Genomic DNA, 17,911 nt, shown 5'->3' on the forward strand with positions numbered 1-17,911 from the left:
TTTTGTTCTCCAAAAATTTATATTTTCATGTTCGAATTATTTAAGGTTATTTTGCACACCATATGTTTTATTTTTACAGATGTATCTTACCACATGATAGGCAAAATCGTAGACACACGATCCGCTAGGCTCGACGCTTGGCGTAACTACGACGAAATCACTACCGTCGACCTCGCTTCCTACATCCGCCTCAACCACTCACGTCTTTTAACCAGCTCTGTTGTTTGGCGACCTGAAATCTTCAGTGAAATCAAGAGCCAAGCGGTTAGCACACTAAAACTCCTCTACGCACAAGTCAATGAAACTTTAGTCATAATTAAAGAAGCTCCTATGGAAGCACATCATGCGTTAAAGAACATTTGGAGTGACGCCAAACCACGTGTCAGAGACTTCTTAGACGATCTGAACGATCTGCATGTGATCAAAGACGATCTAGATGAGTTCCAAAGGTTCCTAAACGAATCGTACGAGAACAACGACTTCTATGTGAAAGATATTGTTGAGTTCACGTACTACGTGCTCGATGAGATGGCGATCCGTAATCATTTGGAGAGCCTGCCAGGTTTCGTCAACGATATGTGGGGGATGATGGGTACCACCAGTCAGTCAATCAAACAGAGTCTAACTTATGTAGTGGATACCATAAAGATGGCATACGCAAACTTCCTTGACTCGATGAACAAGGTACTAGAAGCTGATTTCATGGAATTGGTCTCTGAAAAACTGGAAACAATGATACTACAGTACGATAACTTTGTGAGGGACTTGCATATGAAGTTCTTGGAATATTGGGAGGAGACGTGGGTTAACGCGACCACGAGATTAGCTAAGTATTGGCAGGATATATTGAAGTCGATCGAGCCCCTGTTCTTCAAGATGTTGCACTATACCGAAGCGTTCGTGGTGACTATTTGGAGGAATGTAATGGACTTCTTCCACGAAAGGACGCACGAGTTGACGGACACGCCGTACTTTAACTACGTGTCTACGTTCGGTCATGAAATGGATCGGTAAGAATATTCACTTTTTATGTGTGTATATCACAAATGAACCTATCTCACATTTTTTTTAAATCTACAATGTGTGTGGCACGCCGCACTTCATACTGGTCACATATTATGCATACTAAAGGTTCTGACTTCGTTGTCCGGTCAGACAAACACATACTTTATGAAAGTAGATTTGTTCTGAATGTGTCTGTATTTCTTAATATGCGGTCTTTTAATATATAATTACATACTTTGTAGCTATAATCGTACAAAGCTAAATGTTTAATTCCCAGGATATACAAAGATATAATGAACAACGACATAATAACGAACATAAAGAAGTACTCGAAGAAGCTGTGGGGGGTTATCTGGAGTAAGGTGGAGAAGTTCATCCCGTTCAAAGATGAGTTTACGCAACTGTATGCAGAGTTCAGGAACGCTTGGGAGAACTTCCTTAAGACTCCACAAGTCGTTTATGTCAAGGATAAGGTGGGTAGATATACTTTTCATTAGTAATTTTATGATTGTTATGAATATCTTTTAATTTGGAATTTTTTTCTCATCTCTTTGTATAATCCCCAATCGAAAAATTTAGTAAAAGTTGCTGGCAGGTTTTTTTTTTTATATACATAAACCATGTTTATATTCATCAATGAGTCTAGTCATAGTGCCCTACAGCTGTGCCTTTTTTAAAAACGAGAAAATAAATTAAGGCAATATTTAGAGCACTAGTTGATAAATTGATGGACTTTACTTCCACACATTTTTACATGTTTTGTTAAACTAACAATTTCATTCTAATTGTCATATCTACGACCAGTATAGACTTAAGTTAATGGGATTCTCGACAGTCGTAGAAATAGAAAATCATAAAAAAACAACTTATTTATCTTAATTTGTTTCTGTAGTACAACGAAGCGTACGTCCGTTTGAAGTGGTGGTACGACTACTTCCTGATCGGTGAGACACTTGACGCCATAGAGCAGATCATATACGACAAAGTCACCGATTTGGCCAGAACTGCTCTGCAGTACGAGGAGTTGTAAGTATTATGTTACTTTCTATACAAATTATGAAGTTACTAAAACTATCTGGTTTTTCTAGACTCTAGAATTAAACTGTTACCATAAAAACCACCTTTTTTGCATGCATGCTTAAATCCAAAACAAATAAAGAATAGCTAAAAAATCTCAAGGGAATTATGGACTGATTTTGGTAAAAACTAAAACCGCATAATGAGATAAAAAAAATACTGTCAAAGCTTGAAAACGAACGAGTTTATTATGAAAAGTTGTTATATTGTTTGTATATTATGTACAAAAAGTTCATCATAATTTAGGTTGCAGCATAACGCATTATAAACCCAGCAATAGAGTAATGTTTCAGCACCTGCATGCCTCTCTCATGCCTCTTATCATACCGATTTTACAAGCAGTAGATTCAGTTCGATTCCCGGCCAGATATAAATAGATTTACATTTCTGCCATGGGTGTTTGTGTATATGTCTTTGTATGTGGCCATGTCACTACAGAAAGCATCGTTAAACGTTAATTCTAATTCAAAACTTGCGCCAGAATACTGACTGACGATTTATTTATTTTAGACACCGCACACCAAAAACAAACTTCATATTCGACCCTCGTAAAGGCGAAGTTCTCCTCGAACAAAAGCTCCCGATGTCCTGGCACGCGTTTAACCGCACGCCGGACTTTACCGAGATCGCCGAGTACAAAGCGGTGCGAGACTTTATGGACACCTGGCTCGTCAACAACAAGAGCATCTGGTCGTATTACTACGAGATACGACCGTACATGGATATCAATAATGTGCTGCCGCCGTTTGCTGGTAATCTATGCATATAAATAAAATTGGAGTGTCTGTTTTTAATACTGAAATAACCGCTTGTTACTACACGCATATGAATATACATACGCTACATACACCAAAATAACATTTTTTACAATTTTTGTGTGTCTGTCCGTCTGTTTGTACTGACTAATCTCTGAAATGGCTGGACCGATTTGAAGGGACTTTTATTGGCAGGTAGCTGATGTCATAAGGAGTAACTTAGGCTCCTTATATTTTATGTTATGTATATTGTTAGATTTCTTTTATAGTACTGTTAACTGTAACTGTACTTCATTTAACTAAATAAAAAAGAGTATTTTATGCCAAAGGAAAACACACGAATGTAACGTTGTGATGGTTTCAGATGGTTTTCTTGCCAATAAAATTGCGATCTAGTATCGATATTTACTTGGTTTACAATAAGTCGTTAGATTTAAAGGATTTCAGACTCTTCGTGAACCTTGAAAATAGACTGAAGTGGTTGACAGATAACTAACAATAACTACCTCCAATATCTGGAGGCACGGCAGTGCCTCCGCCAAGTCGAGCCAAAAAAAGCGGCACGGCCGTACCATTCTTTTCTCGAAGCAATTCGGCCCATTTTTGACCCCCTGTAATAAAAAATATTTTTATATGTGACTTAAAATTGACTTTTGCCTGGAAAACCGCATGAAATTGCAATATGTAACATATGTAACACATTTACAGCTTAACTTACTTGTACGAGATAAGCAGATAGACTAATTAAAAATAGGTTGCTGTAGTTTAGTAGAGTTCACGCCAAACTGCTAGTCCGCTCCGAATATAGAAACGGGTTGCGTCGCAACGGCAAATTGTAGATATAAACTGTAATTGTAGATATAACAAATCAACATTTATTTAATTCCAAGCATAACATTTATTTATTCATACAATTAACGCCTACATTCTATTTTATACATTACTAGCAGACTCGGCAAACGTTGTGTTGCCATATAAATAAAAAAATGTTAAGCGTGAACAACCCTTATTTATTAGGGGTATGAAAAATAGATAATTCTCAGATGCATATAAAATTTGGTAAAAATCAGTAAAGCTGTTTCGGAGGAGTACGGTAACTAACATTGTGACACGAGAATTTTATATATATAAGATAGACAGACACTCTTAGTACCTTAAAATATATGTATGTAATATGTATGCTAAATGATAATGTTCCCAGGCATGGCAATGATGACGGGTCAGGGTACACTAGTGACGTTCGACAAGCGCGTGCTGACAATCTCCGAAGCGGGCACCTTCGTGCTCACCAAGGACTACCGGCAGAACAACTTCACGGTGCTCATCGAGAGCAACGACCAGGGAAGATACGATCTGGTGGTTGTCGCTAAGCGGAATCTTATCTATATTGATCTGCATAAGGAGGTAATGATTTTTTTTTTATAATATAAAGTAGCAGACGAGCATGCAGTTCACCTGATGGTAAGTGGCTACTGCCGCCCATGGACATCTGTAAGATACGCCGCTACCCCTGAGGACTAAGCTGGAACGCCTCGGAAAAACCCCTTTCAAACCAGAACACAGTAGCGCTTAACACTGCTGTTATAGGGCAGAATTAGGTGTGACGGTGGTGTCGCCGGAGTCCAACCACAAAGGGTTCTACCACCATCTAATGTCACTCTCTCAGTTTAAATGAATGCAACGATCTTCATTTGTTAAAATTCTTCAAATTGTTTAGGCTGCAGGGTGAGCTAAAAAATGCGACATACTCACAAACATATTTACATTCGAAAAACATTTTTAGGTAAAAATTACTTATGTTAATTAATTAACATTAAATTTGATTTACTATTTTTTTTACATTTTGGTTTTATATGCATGCATACATTATTATTTTTTTTTGTAGCAAGTATCGTTAGGCCGTACCACCCCACTCACTCTACCGGCTATGGTGGACGACTTAGTGGTGGACAGACAGACCGACACGCTCACAGTGGAGGGGCAGAGCGGCTTCAACATACAGTGCAATATGCTGTTCCACACTTGCAAGATACAGGTCTCAGGTAAGGGTTGATTATGAATGTTTGATATGAAGTGTGATAATTCATTTATTAACAGGCAGAATAGTGAGTTTATAGTGAATTTTATCAACATAAGTGCTGTAATGTTAGTAGGAGAACTGAAGAACATTTTTAAGATATTTTATTGGATAATTTCAAAAGTTAGAGTAGTTTTAGCAAAAGTGTATGTTTCCATTTTCAAATTTCAAGAGCTTTGACGATTGAAATCTCATGATCAGTGTAGTAATTAAAAACAAATAAGATAATTTGTAAAATTAGGTGTCAAAATTAAAAAAAAATGAATATTTTATTTCTTAGAATAATATAATAGATACTCGTATGTAAAGCCAAAGCCAAATCTGTTACATATACATTTTCCAAAAATATATAAATTTGAAAACATGGTCTATTTTTCGTGTTTCTTGGGAAATCTGAAATGAGGCATGTGTGTGAATGTTTTTTTTCGGTAATTGGCAAAACAACGTACAATTTTACCAATTACCATTCGAACCGATCACCAGGTTGGTACTACGCGAGCCTGGGCGGTCTACTCGGCACGTACAACAACGAGCAATACGACGAGTGGCAGCTACCCGACGGCACCGTGAACGCCCCGGCGGACATGTTGGCCCGCGGGTGGGCGGTGCCGCTCCGAAGCCCCGCCCACACCGCGCCCGCCCACACCCTCGGGCCCGCCAACGACACGCAGTGCGACAAGTTCTTCAGGAACAAGGTGTCGCCGCTAAGGCCCTGCTTCTCGGTGGTGAGTTGTTGGCATCTAATTACACTTAAATTGTCAGTCTACTGTCATGCCAATGTGCAAAGGGCATGGCACTTAGAGTTCCTTCAAAATTAGCTAATTGTGTCGTAGGGTTGCAGCAACGTTATCGCATTGTTTTCGCACTTCTAGAGTTTTAAGTTTTTCTACTCAGTTGTACGATCGACTCTGACTTTTTCGAGGATAATAACCGAGTATTACATGGTTGTAGTATTACTGTAAATGTTAAAGACAGCGAGATTACCTAGCCTAGCTGTAAACCTAAAAAATAATAATCAAGTAGAATATAGAACATGGACGTATGTAGACGCGTGGACAGTGGTGCGTTAGAGATTCAAACGTGCACGACTGTTGCTCGCGGTACTTTGTCAATTGTACTTCCTTTTTGATGTTTTTCGGACCACAACCGCTATAATAGGAATATAGATTTATCAACGTATATATCCAATATCAGAGAATGTATCCATTGTGTTCGCTAATACTTGTTGATGTCAATTAATGTTACAAATTTAAGTTGGAATACTGTAATAAGCTATTAGCAGTCTATACCGTTAGTTGATCTGTGTTGTTTGCAGATCGACGCAGTACCATTGCAAGCGGAATGCGCGCGCGGCGTGGAGGCGTGCGCGCTCGCCAGCGCGTACCTCGAGCTGTGCGCGCAGCAACACGTGCCCGCGCACATCCCCGACCCCTGCGTGCAGTCAGTACCGCACACTGTACACGCACGCTGCACCCACATACCTACACATACACTCGCACACAATAGAGAACTCGCAGCCGCGCGCGCGTCACTCACAGACACACACTCACAAGCACACACTCGCAAGCACACACTCGCTAACACACACATACATATACACACATACATACACTCATACCCAGCACAGAACTCGCGCCCGTGCGCAGTATACTTGCACACAGCACACAAACACACACACACTCAATGTATACGCACACCCACATACAATACACACGGAGAATTCCGGGCACGCACACAAACACGCTCGTGCACGCACGCACGCATAATAACTTAGATACACTTTAGGGAGTGTTCAATTGCCTATATTACAGGTTTTTTACCCAGTTTAGACAACTGACAATGCATAATCATGTTGAATAAAATACTATTGTATAAATATTATCCCCAAGAATATTAAATTATACCTTTGTAATGCTTCATGAAATAAATAAATTTATTAATATTATATATTCCCGAGCGCACATAGGCACGCACACACTCGCGAGCGCACACAAACACTCACTGTACACACAATGCACACAAAGCACAGACACATTCTTGTTGCACGCGGATCTGCCGCCATTATACGTGCACGCGTAAAACACACTTAACGGAATGCCATTGTTTCACACACATATGGGCTACTCCATACCGTATCGGATTCTGCCATCCAGGCACACTTAAAACATTCACTCTGTATTTAATTGATGAAGTCGTACATCGGAATTTATTTTTTATTTATATTTTAACGCATCAAGTGTTAATTACATGGATTAAGCCTAAGAATTTTGTTTTTTTTTTTTTAATAATGTTCCTTGTCTTCCCTAGATGCACAACTCCACAAGGTGACATAGTAGAAGAAGGCTCGTTCTTAGAGCTACAAAACCCGCCGAACTCTTCCGACGTGGTGTTTGTAGTGGAAGCGCAGTACTGCAACAAGAATCTACGGAAACTGAAGAATATGGATCTGTTTATAGAGACCTTCGATAGCAAGTTGCAAGGCAATGGATTCTCGGATAATAGGTGATTTTATAAAACTGTTTTGAGGCTTTTGCGTTTATGCAATTTTTAGAAAAGATTGCAAGTAAACTTTTACAATGCTTGAGCACATCGGCATCTAAAATCGCTACGAAATATTCCAATATAAGCTTCCAAATAAATTATTTTAAAATTTTAATGTTTTTTGTGGGTCATTATTATAACTGAAATTAGTTCACCCAACTAACTAAACTTAATTTTGACTAGATTATGTTTAGTTATTTTAAAAAAAAAGTCAATCGTTTTTATTCTTAACCAAATAACGTCAGTTTGCGTAACTAAATTGTGTAAAATACTAGACTAACTTTAGTTAAGTTAAAATTGAAAATATTGTATTTTCGCAGATATTCGTTAGTAGTGTACGGAGGGCGTGGCGTGTACAAAAAGCCGCGAGCGCTTTACGTCAACAACAAGCTGTTCACAAACGCCGTTGATATTCCACGACACTTTGACGCTTTCCAAATTGGTCAGTCTATCTATCCTTACTAATATTTATTATCATCATCATCACCAACCCATTGCTGTCCCACTGCTGGGCACGGGTCTCCTCTCATTATGAGAAGGATTAGGCCATAGTCCACCGCGCTCCAAGTGTGTATTGGTAGACTTCATCTTGATTTTTTTTTAACTAATATTATAAATGTAAACTGACATTTAATTATTTGTTTGTTACGCTTTCGCAGTTTAACCATCAAACCGATTGTCATTAAATTTTGTAAATATATTGTCATGGGTCCAGAAAAAGAAGTAGGACACATTTTTGTTTCGAAAACAAAGTAGTGTTCCCGAAGGATAAATAAAAACACCTATTTTCATCAACCGCTAAAAGCTACGAGTAGTAAAAATGTGATGAAGATACATTATGTTTTTGATATTCTATATAGCATAAATGTGCAGTTTTTTAACATATTGTTCACTAAAATATATTCCCTAATGTGTATTTCTTGCAGAAAAGGGTGACCTAGTGAAGTCGAATACCACATCCCGAGCGGATGTGTTCGGCGCGTTACGTTTCGCCGCCTCACTACCGTTCCGGCCCGCTGCGCCGCGTCTGTTGTTACTACTGCCCTGCACACGATGTGACGCCTCGCACATGCCGGTAACATTAGCAGTCTATCTACAATACCGCTAGGAGTCTAAACATATAGGGTGAATTTTTCAAATAGGCCCTCAGGGCCAGATCCGAAACTATAAGGATTAGCGAAAAATGCTGAAAGGAGTTACGAGGCCGATTTTGCTATCGCCTTTATAATTGTCCTTGACATGTCTTTTTATGTGTATTAATTAATTTATGTGTTATTATTTATTATGTTATTGTTGACTAATTTGAATTTTGGATATAATTTTTATTTATTGACAATTGATATTTAATATAATTATCAATATTTTAATCAATTTCACTGAACTATCGCATTAGGTTTGCTTGTAATGTTAGATGTAAGTTTCGAGTTAATAAAATAAATAAGTAAATAAAATAATTTTGGCAGTTGGACTACTCGACAATATTCCACAATCTGATGGAGAATTCTGTCACTCTTCATATCCTCATGGATGACGAATTCACACTTTCCAAGAAGAGAGTGGCAAAATACCTGTTCGGTAAGTATAATATCCCTTAATTACATTAAGTTTGCTTTTAAATTTATCTTTATAATTATGTAATGCTTAAGTTTTTGTTCCTGAATTTACGCATCGTAAAATTTGTTTTCATGTAATTGAACTATCAGAAGACCATTTTAATCTTCCTACGAATCTTTGATCGACTTAATATAGAACCTCAGTTTTGTATATTGGCTATAGATATCCGTAGATGATAGTGGCCATTTACCATCAGGTGGAGTGCCAACATTTGCCAATTCACCACAATCACCACTTTTTATATAAAAAAAATGCTCGACTTGGGGGGGCACTGCCATGCCCCCAGAAGATAAAACTTAAAATCTTCTTTCAGAAATAAATTTAATTGTTGAATTTAGTTGATTACTTATATTATTTAAATTGTTTTAGGTGTGGATAGTACACTGGCGTATACCAACAAGGATTACGAGAAGTTGCTAGGTGACAGCGGGTTGAGGAAACAAGTCAAGTTGCCGAAGGATAAACTTGGTCTTTGCACTTCTTTGGCTCTGGAGACCAATGGTAAGTTTACTTATTTTTTGTTTATTGTTTTATATAAAAATTAAGATGTATCGAAGCGATGAGTGATTCTTTCAATTGTTTTATTTTGAGAGATTTTTATATGGAATATTTAAAACTCTATGTGTGCAACGTCTTCGACATTATTTATTAATATTTCCGTTCAGTAATTTAAATGGTTTTGTATAAGGTCATAGGTGAAAAATGAATAAAATAACAAGTAGCTTCAATGACGTCACCGCTTGCGACGCAGTCGCGAACAGTGACGTCATCTACGACATCAGGCTAAAGCTCGCGATCACCACCAGTGTGTGGTGATTTCTCGTAACAAGAGATGACATCACATGTTTCTTATACATTCTATCGAAGTTTTCTCAAACTCGTACTCATTTCCTATGTGTTTGAGCAGTGTGCAATTGTGTGTTCATTGTTCTCCTGCAGGCACGGTGTGGGCGGGCGGTAAGCTGTCCGGCGAGCGTGGCGCCGCGCGGCGGTTCGCGACCGTGGCCGGCGGCCGCGTGGCGCGCGCCGCCCGCGCCTGCGCCGCGCCGCGCTGCGAGTGCCGCGCCGCGCGCCTGCACTGCCGCCCCTGCGCGCCGCACTCGCCCGTACGTACACACGCACACACACACCCCCCGCCCGCGCTGCGAGTGCCGCGCCGCGCGCCTGCACTGCCGCCCCTGCGCGCCGCACTCGCCCGTACGTACACACGCACACACACACCCCCCGCCCGCGCTGCGAGTGCCGCGCCGCGCGCCTGCACTGCCGCCCCTGCGCGCCGCACTCGCCCGTACGTACACACGCACACACACACCCCCCGCCCGCGCTGCGAGTGCCGCGCCGCGCGCCTGCACTGCCGCCCCTGCGCGCCGCACTCGCCCGTACGTACACACGCACACACACACCCCCCGCCCGCGCTGCGAGTGCCGCGCCGCGCGAATGCACTGCCGCCCCTGCGCGCCGCACTCGCCCGTACGTACACACGCACACACACACCCCCCGCCCGCGCTGCGAGTGCCGCGCCGCGCGCCTGCACTGCCGCCCCTGCGCGCCGCACTCGCCCGTACGTACACACGCACACACACACCCCCCGCCCGCGCTGCGAGTGCCGCGCCGCGCGAATGCACTGCCGCCCCTGCGCGCCGCACTCGCCCGTACGTACACACGCACACACACACCCCCCGCCCGCGCTGCGAGTGCCGCGCCGCGCGCCTGCACTGCCGCCCCTGCGCGCCGCACTCGCCCGTACGTACACACGCACACACACACCCCCCGCCCGCGCTGCGAGTGCCGCGCCGCGCGAATGCACTGCCGCCCCTGCGCGCCGCACTCGCCCGTACGTACACACGCACACACACACCCCCCGCCCGCGCTGCGAGTGCCGCGCCGCGCGCCTGCACTGCCGCCCCTGCGCGCCGCACTCGCCCGTACGTACACACGCACACACACACCCCCCGCCCGCGCTGCGAGTGCCGCGCCGCGCGAATGCACTGCCGCCCCTGCGCGCCGCACTCGCCCGTACGTACACACGCACACACACACCCCCCGCCCGCGCTGCGAGTGCCGCGCCGCGCGCCTGCACTGCCGCCCCTGCGCGCCGCACTCGCCCGTACGTACACACGCACACACACACAGAGAGAGAGAGACACACACTCACACTGCCGCACTCCGCCCCCTGTGTACAACTAACGTGCTTAAACTTGCCAATACGCACACACTAGAGAAATACACTGCCGCACTCCCCCTGCCCTCCCTGTTACAATGTGCACCCGTACTCGACCGTACGCACACACCCACAACTAGTATGTACACAAGTACACCGACGCACTCAACCGTAAAACGAACCCATCACCCTCGCCTGTACATAGTGGTGTGTGCCTCACTGCACACATGCTAGCACCAGATACACCTGCCCCCCTAACTACAGTGGACTTACCTATTATCTATTATACTTGATCTGCCTGTCTTGCTTTGATACAATAGAGATACCGCACTAACCCGTACGACGCACGCACACACACACATTCATTACCGTACTAGACATACGTAGAGTGAGTGCCTTAGCCCCTACATAAACACACTAGCACAGTGTACCTATGCACCTGTCCCAGTTGAATACGGGAATGTTTCAACTACAAAACCAATCAAGTATACTATCAAAATCACAATTGTTTCTACTAAATATTATAGACAATACCTCGTGCTACATAACAGAGGTAATAAAAATCTTAAATTAAATGTCAACTTACTGTATGTTACAGTTGGACATATCCTTCTGGAACACGGACGACATCGACGAGCTGATCGACATGGCCATGGACCCTCCCACGATGCCCGCCTTCAGATGATAGCAGACAATTTAGCAAATATTTAGTTCTATTCCTTAATGTTACTAGAGTTTCTGGAGCGGGCTGCCCCTGAATTTATCAGTCCTTTTTGTGTACATAAGTTAAGATTATTTGGACCTCAATCCAGGGGGCCTACCACCATTTCTTAAAAACTATCATAGTTCAGGAAAGTTTTATTTCCTCCTTAAAACAGTAAAATATTCCGTCATACACAGTTGAACAAACTTAAACCCTTATTAATTTTTCGCTAATCCATTGTATGAAACCAACTGAAATTTACATATTTTGCTTAAAGAGTTAAATTTCCTGCCAAAAAAGTAAAAGTATGATTAAAATAATATTGTGTTAAGAGATGGTAGTAACCCCCCAGGACCTTTATAATTAAGTAGTTAATATTCAAAGATTTACTAAGGTTTGTATTTGTGGACACAATTTCCAAGTGTTACCAGTTCTACTAAGTGTATACTAGATCAGTCTGTAGTGGGGATACCCTACCTGGCAATTCTAAATAGGTCAACTACCTTAATGTACAATAATAAATGTTAGTATGCTTGTGTAAATTATTCCACTTAAAGCGCTTCATTAGAATTATTTTAAATATAATTGTGTTTTATTAATAACTCCCAGCTCCTATTTATATAGAACTCGGTCGGATGTCACTGCTTAAGTGACGTTACCTAAACTTTATCCGCTTGCTGGACCATCAGTCCATTTTTTCATCCTCTAGATTAATTACCAGTAAAATCTACAACCTACAAGATCCCTTTTTTATAGGGCCTTCCGTGCATAGTATTAATGCACAGGTTTAAGTCATAATATTAATGTAACAATATCATCATAAAAGATAAGAAGTATTCCTGTAGGAAATATTTACAATGTTTCGTTTCAAGAGATCTTTTTAAATGTGATTTCTGAAATTTGACTATTCCTGTTGTACGAGCTACCACATCGTACATGGTGGTATTGCTGATGGCGCATTTCTTACTGCATGTATGTACGTATATATGTATTGCGCACACATACCTACTCATTATTTAGAATAAGCATTTTACTTAATAAAATTTAGTGTTCAAACTGCAGTAACTGCACTCGTTGGGTTTGGTTATTTTTAACGACTTTACCTCACCCCTCAAAACTGTACACACACACTACACCTGTGATGTTTACTGAGTTGCCTCCTGAATATATAGTTTTATTATGTTTTGTAGATATAAAATTAGCCATTATGAATCATTGAATAATTTAAAATTAAATACAAGTCATATTGTCATTAAAAAAAGGAATCAACGACCGTTTTTACTTCCTTTATAATCTGTAAGAATTAATAGTCTGTTCTCTAATGTAACTGTCAGAAAGGCAAAACAAATGACAACATAATTTTTGACAAGAACTGACAAAGTGACAATGCGATTTGATGAATTATGAAAATAATAAAGTGGAATTCTTCAAATATGCGAAATTGAAATTTCAGTTTATAATTAATATCAGTTATCGTGATTGTGTAAATAATTCGATATTAGTTGCTGATGACTAAAATATAGTATATTATTGAAATTTAATATTAGCATTATTTTTAGTCAAACGTAAAACCGACAAAGAAAAGAACAAAAGGGTAATCTGAATAATCTTTTCACTTCATAATCCACATTATATTCACATTATACTGATTGCTTCTAATTATATCTTCGTACGAGTGTTACAAATTACACAATATATATTTTGTGTCATCGGCTCCTATTTCACGTAAGTGACTTCGATGATTTGCAGATTTAATTTCCCGTTCGATACCAAAGCAAAGTATTGAGAGTATTCAAAATGTCAGCTGCGAATACAGAATTATTTACTACGCGTATGCGGAAAGCTACTCGAAAGATCCATTCTGTGAGCGACGCGCTGGTTAATGCGAAATTTGCGATTTGTAAGTTTTGCAGTTACCTTTATTATACATTAGAATAGTCTATTGTTATGCGTCAATTTCGAACTACGCATGACGACGAGCTTGCAGTCCACCTGAAAGTAACTGGCTACTGCCATTCATGGACATCTGTAATCAACCCCAGATGTGCCGCTACCTTTGAGGAGTATGCCTCGGAAAAGTTTATCTCTCTTACCACACCTGTTAAATTCCAATTAATTTTTTGAAATAATCAATAGATGTTAGATGCTTATTCAATTAAATATCTGAGGTACCTCAGGTAGAAATATCTAATCCTATCTGGGGTCAATTACAGATGTCTATGGGAGGCAGTGGCCACTTACCATCAGATGGAATGCATGCTCGTCTGCTACTCCCATATTATATATATATATAATTTAATAGTTCAAGAATTGTATATTGCTTATTATATTTTTGTAATCATGGATCCATCAATAAATTGCATGTGGTCTATTTATAAACTTTAAAGCAAAAATTTTGCTACATTTCCTAAAGGGTTGTTTCATCTGAATTATAGTCAATATATATTGATTCCTCACAACTGACACTACACAATAGAACTTCTCTTTTAAATATTGTTCTATAGTGATATAATATAGAATACATTGGGAATACTTTGTGACTATTTACAGTTACATTTATTAGTAAAATGACACTTTTGTAACATATGTTCCAGCTCTGACGGATGAAACAGTATGGGGTGGAGGCCTGTTTGTGTTTTATCATATTTTTGCGTTCTTGGAGGATGCCAAGCAGAGACTGAATATGGCTGACTTCGACAAATTGTTTGTGGACAAAGTATTGTTCAGGTAATAAACATTGATAGAATATCTTTTAAAAATTAGGCTATATATAAGGTTATTATGTCTTTTACACATAACAAATCCAATTACTATAATATAATCACAACAAAATCATCAACATATTTTTATCCCATTGTTGAATATATGTATGTGTCCTATTAGAATGGACTGACTGCGAATGAACTGTCCATGTAGCAGATTGATAAACTATATGCATTTTTAAGAACTTACAAACAGGTAGGTTTCCTTAAAATATTTTCCCCCACTGTTAAAGAAAGTGATATTGAATTTCTAACTTTTAAAAATCACAGGAACATGTCTGGAGTTTGAACCTTAGATCTCCATCAGGAGAGGCTAAAATTGTGAATATCACAAAATATTAATTAATCATTATAGAAAGCATGCCTTTGAAGAAGACCTCAAACACTACCTTGGTGAGGACTGGCAGGCAATACCGAAGTCTGCAGCTTTGGAGAACTATTTGCAACACCTGCATGATCTGGAGAGGGACAACCCTCAGCTGCTGATGGCATATGTGTACCATCTGTACTTGGGCTTGCTGAGTGGAGGCCAGATCCTGGCAAGGAAGAGGAAAATGTTTGGTGATAGTGAGTATTCCCATTATTATTATTATTGAGTCTGAATGTGTACACCCCCAAGAACAATATTTTTTGGATAAAGTTTTCGGAATCTATTCAAACTGATGTAAAATGTAAATAACTAAAACATGTCTTAGTTTGTCAGTCTTTCCACACAAAATTCTGTTAATTTATATTATATATAATTTTGTCATCTAACATATCGATAAATTTTGATTTGTTTTATTTACTCTAGTAGAATTCATGTTATTATGTTATTAAAATATACATACTTCATTTTATTTTGCTTCTAAATTAAAAATAGGTTACAATCAATTTTATTTATTTTAGAAACACCACAAGACGAAACATATGTGGACAAGGTTACAGACTTCAGTGATGTGGATATCGGAAAACTGAAAAATAACTTCAGGGCAGCCATGAACTCTATAGCCGAGCACATGACAGTAGAAGAACAGGAGGCATTTATCGAAGAGAGTAATCAAGTGTTTCTCATGAATAACCTCATTGTTAACTCTGTTGCTGGACAAAACCAAGTCCTTTACAACTTATTCTACAAAACATCTGCGGTAGCTCTCTTTATTGTTGGCATAATACTTGCTTATAAATTGCATAAATAAATTATGGTTTAGAACCCTTGTTATCTGTCAAATGTTTATTAGATTTTATGCACATTTAGAGATTATTCTTTCTGGTTCCTATATCCTGTGACACATTGGATAGTAGTTATAAGCTTAAAGCTGTTATGTAGAATGTGATATAAAATTTTTGATTATTAAAGACTGACTTCTTAAATTGACACTGTTTGTAATTTTTTATAATTTTCCTATACACTGAATTTTGGTTAGACTGAATTAGGATACAAGATTTTATGACATAAAATATGAACATTTAATCATGGTCATTAAATATCAACACTAATCTAGTATTGGCAAACAATTCTCTTTTGTTCTTTATCCTTAAAACAATTCATTTCTAATGTCTGAAATTCGATTCTGAAATTATGTGGGATACTGAACTGTTTAATATAATATACATACATACAATATTTACTATTATAATCATAAATTATATATTTATAAGTTATATATAATAGTTGATAATACTATTATTTCTTAGCAAGGAGAAGGTTAATTGAAAAAAGGTAAATGTAACAATAACTCTTTACTCATAAACCTAAATAAAATACAATATCTACATCAATAAAAATGCCCATCATAGAGTTTCAATCTTTTAACAATTATAAAATGCTTCTGCATGGCAATAAATATGTGAATTTGTTTGGTTGGTTGACTATATTATTTTTTGTCCTCAAGTCCAAGTTGAAATTTCAACTCCTTAGTTGTTTCGTGGGCTTTTTGTAACGCCTGTGCTAATTCAAAGTACTTCTTTGATTGGTCAACATCCTTTGCAACTCCATCACCTTTTTTATACATCAAACTGACATTTGCACAAGCATAAATATTGCCAAGCTCACAGGCCTTCTTTGCCAATGCAAATGCTTGCTTCATATCTGGTTTTATGAGGTATTCAATGTTTTTATTTTTTTCTGGGTTGTGTGGGTTAAATTCATTTACATTCTTCGGGACTCCTGTTAAGTACATTCCTGATAAGTAGTGGCAGGCCATTTCATCATTTGCATCACAGCTTTTCTTAAGATAATTGTAACCTGTAAAGAATAACAGATATTAAATAATGAGGTTATAACTCAATCATGTTTCTCGGCTCCATATATATGGAGCCGAGAAACATGATTTTTCAAACATGAAACATAGTTTTTCAATTTTTTGCAGTAACTAATTATCAAGGGAAATGCTTTATGATTAAAACACGTTTTTCACACATCAATTCAGTTTGAACTTTCCAAATTAAATTAGGAAAATTCATAATTAGCTAGAGCAGATCGGATGGCCAGTAATCCATATCTCCTCTACTGGTATGAATTGGGGAAGTGTGGTGCATACCCATGTCAAGCAGTGAAACATAAAGGTTACATCATCAGCTAGATAGATAGATTATGAGACAAACTGAATATTCCTTCAATTAGTTTTAAGATTCAGCTTTTGATTCTATCAAAAGCTACGCAATGTTGCATTGTACTACATTTAGTGACTGAATTATAAGGTTATGTTTTGGTTTTTGTTTTGTTTTGGAATGTGTAAATAGTTTCAATGAAAAATGTGTGTAATGTACCTTTAGGAACATCTCGTTGTACAGTAGAAGCCGGGCCAGTGGCGGTCAACAACATGCCGGCATGAAGACATGACGTTCGCTCGTTCAGTTCACAGCCCCTCTCGAAGTACTCCAACGCTTCACTTGTATCGCTCTTATCCCTCCCCCGTCCTATTAACGCATAGTTCCCGTACTTCAAACACGATTTCCCATACTTATAATCCACACAGTTAGTCTTATAAACCGTAGCTGCCTTTACAAAGTCCTTCTTTATAGCCTCCAAGTAGTCCGCGAGAAGATGACACACTTCCGGCTTTTTCTCCTTGTAGCACCCAAACCGGTATTCGATTCCCAAATTCTCTACGTATTCCTTAACTTCCTCTTCTTTTTTTAAATCGTATCCAAAAGCCATTATCTGTAATTTAATTTTGAGGGTGAGGTTAGGTAACTTCCATACGTCACTGTCAAAAATGTTACATTAATTAC

The 17,911-nt window shown here is 39.2% G+C and overlaps 3 protein-coding genes across 3 annotated transcripts in view; 2 read left to right on the forward strand and 1 right to left on the reverse strand.

Annotated features, from left to right (window-relative positions):
* Apoltp (Apolipoprotein lipid transfer particle) overlaps positions 1-12,038 on the forward strand; it is a 68,737-nt gene extending 56,699 nt beyond the window's left edge. The window contains exons 56-70 of the mRNA XM_073090099.1: positions 80-1,010; positions 1,283-1,478; positions 1,898-2,031; positions 2,593-2,834; positions 4,039-4,241; positions 4,723-4,879; positions 5,398-5,639; positions 6,230-6,354; positions 7,222-7,416; positions 7,776-7,897; positions 8,382-8,530; positions 8,919-9,030; positions 9,439-9,570; positions 10,009-10,175; positions 11,829-12,038. Of these exons, the coding sequence (XP_072946200.1) occupies positions 80-1,010; positions 1,283-1,478; positions 1,898-2,031; positions 2,593-2,834; positions 4,039-4,241; positions 4,723-4,879; positions 5,398-5,639; positions 6,230-6,354; positions 7,222-7,416; positions 7,776-7,897; positions 8,382-8,530; positions 8,919-9,030; positions 9,439-9,570; positions 10,009-10,175; positions 11,829-11,915 (3,194 nt within the window). The 3' untranslated portion in view covers positions 11,916-12,038. The remainder of the gene's footprint in view (positions 1-79; positions 1,011-1,282; positions 1,479-1,897; positions 2,032-2,592; positions 2,835-4,038; positions 4,242-4,722; positions 4,880-5,397; positions 5,640-6,229; positions 6,355-7,221; positions 7,417-7,775; positions 7,898-8,381; positions 8,531-8,918; positions 9,031-9,438; positions 9,571-10,008; positions 10,176-11,828) is intronic.
* A 1,257-nt stretch (positions 12,039-13,295) lies between these two features.
* On the forward strand, positions 13,296-16,052 carry Ho (Heme oxygenase). Its single transcript, XM_073090353.1, has 5 exons — positions 13,296-13,527; positions 13,683-13,833; positions 14,528-14,660; positions 15,051-15,262; positions 15,584-16,052. Exons 2-5 carry the CDS (start codon positions 13,731-13,733, stop codon positions 15,871-15,873), a joined length of 738 nt encoding a protein of 245 aa, XP_072946454.1. The 5' UTR covers positions 13,296-13,527; positions 13,683-13,730; the 3' UTR covers positions 15,874-16,052.
* Positions 16,053-16,402: 350 nt separating this feature from the next.
* On the reverse strand, positions 16,403-17,903 carry Coa7 (Cytochrome c oxidase assembly factor 7). The gene is made up of 2 exons (XM_073090359.1): positions 17,447-17,903; positions 16,403-16,922 (listed from the first exon to the last, which is right to left on the reverse strand). Exons 1-2 carry the CDS (start codon positions 17,835-17,837, stop codon positions 16,552-16,554), a joined length of 762 nt encoding a protein of 253 aa, XP_072946460.1. The 5' UTR covers positions 17,838-17,903; the 3' UTR covers positions 16,403-16,551.
* Positions 17,904-17,911: the final 8 nt, after the last annotated feature.

This window comes from Epargyreus clarus, unplaced genomic scaffold, assembly GCF_041222505.1.
Source record: "Epargyreus clarus isolate Ecla_fem2 unplaced genomic scaffold, WU_Ecla_fem_2.2 ptg000032l, whole genome shotgun sequence".
NCBI classification, from domain to species: domain Eukaryota; kingdom Metazoa; phylum Arthropoda; class Insecta; order Lepidoptera; family Hesperiidae; genus Epargyreus; species Epargyreus clarus.

Bases quoted from the DNA above. Each gene is read 5' to 3' on its own strand.
- Ho (XM_073090353.1), top strand. From the start codon at position 13,731: ATGTCAGCTGCGAATACAGAATTATTTACTACGCGTATGCGGAAAGCT. The intron at 13,834-14,527 runs GTAAGTTTTGCA...CATATGTTCCAG, and splicing joins TAATGCGAAATTTGCGATTT to CTCTGACGGATGAAACAGTA. The intron at 15,263-15,583 runs GTGAGTATTCCC...TATTTATTTTAG, and splicing joins GAGGAAAATGTTTGGTGATA to AAACACCACAAGACGAAACA.
- Coa7 (XM_073090359.1), bottom strand. From the start codon at position 17,837: ATGGCTTTTGGATACGATTTAAAAAAAGAAGAGGAAGTTAAGGAATAC. The intron at 16,923-17,446 runs GTACATTACACA...TATTCTTTACAG, and splicing joins ACAACGAGATGTTCCTAAAG to GTTACAATTATCTTAAGAAA.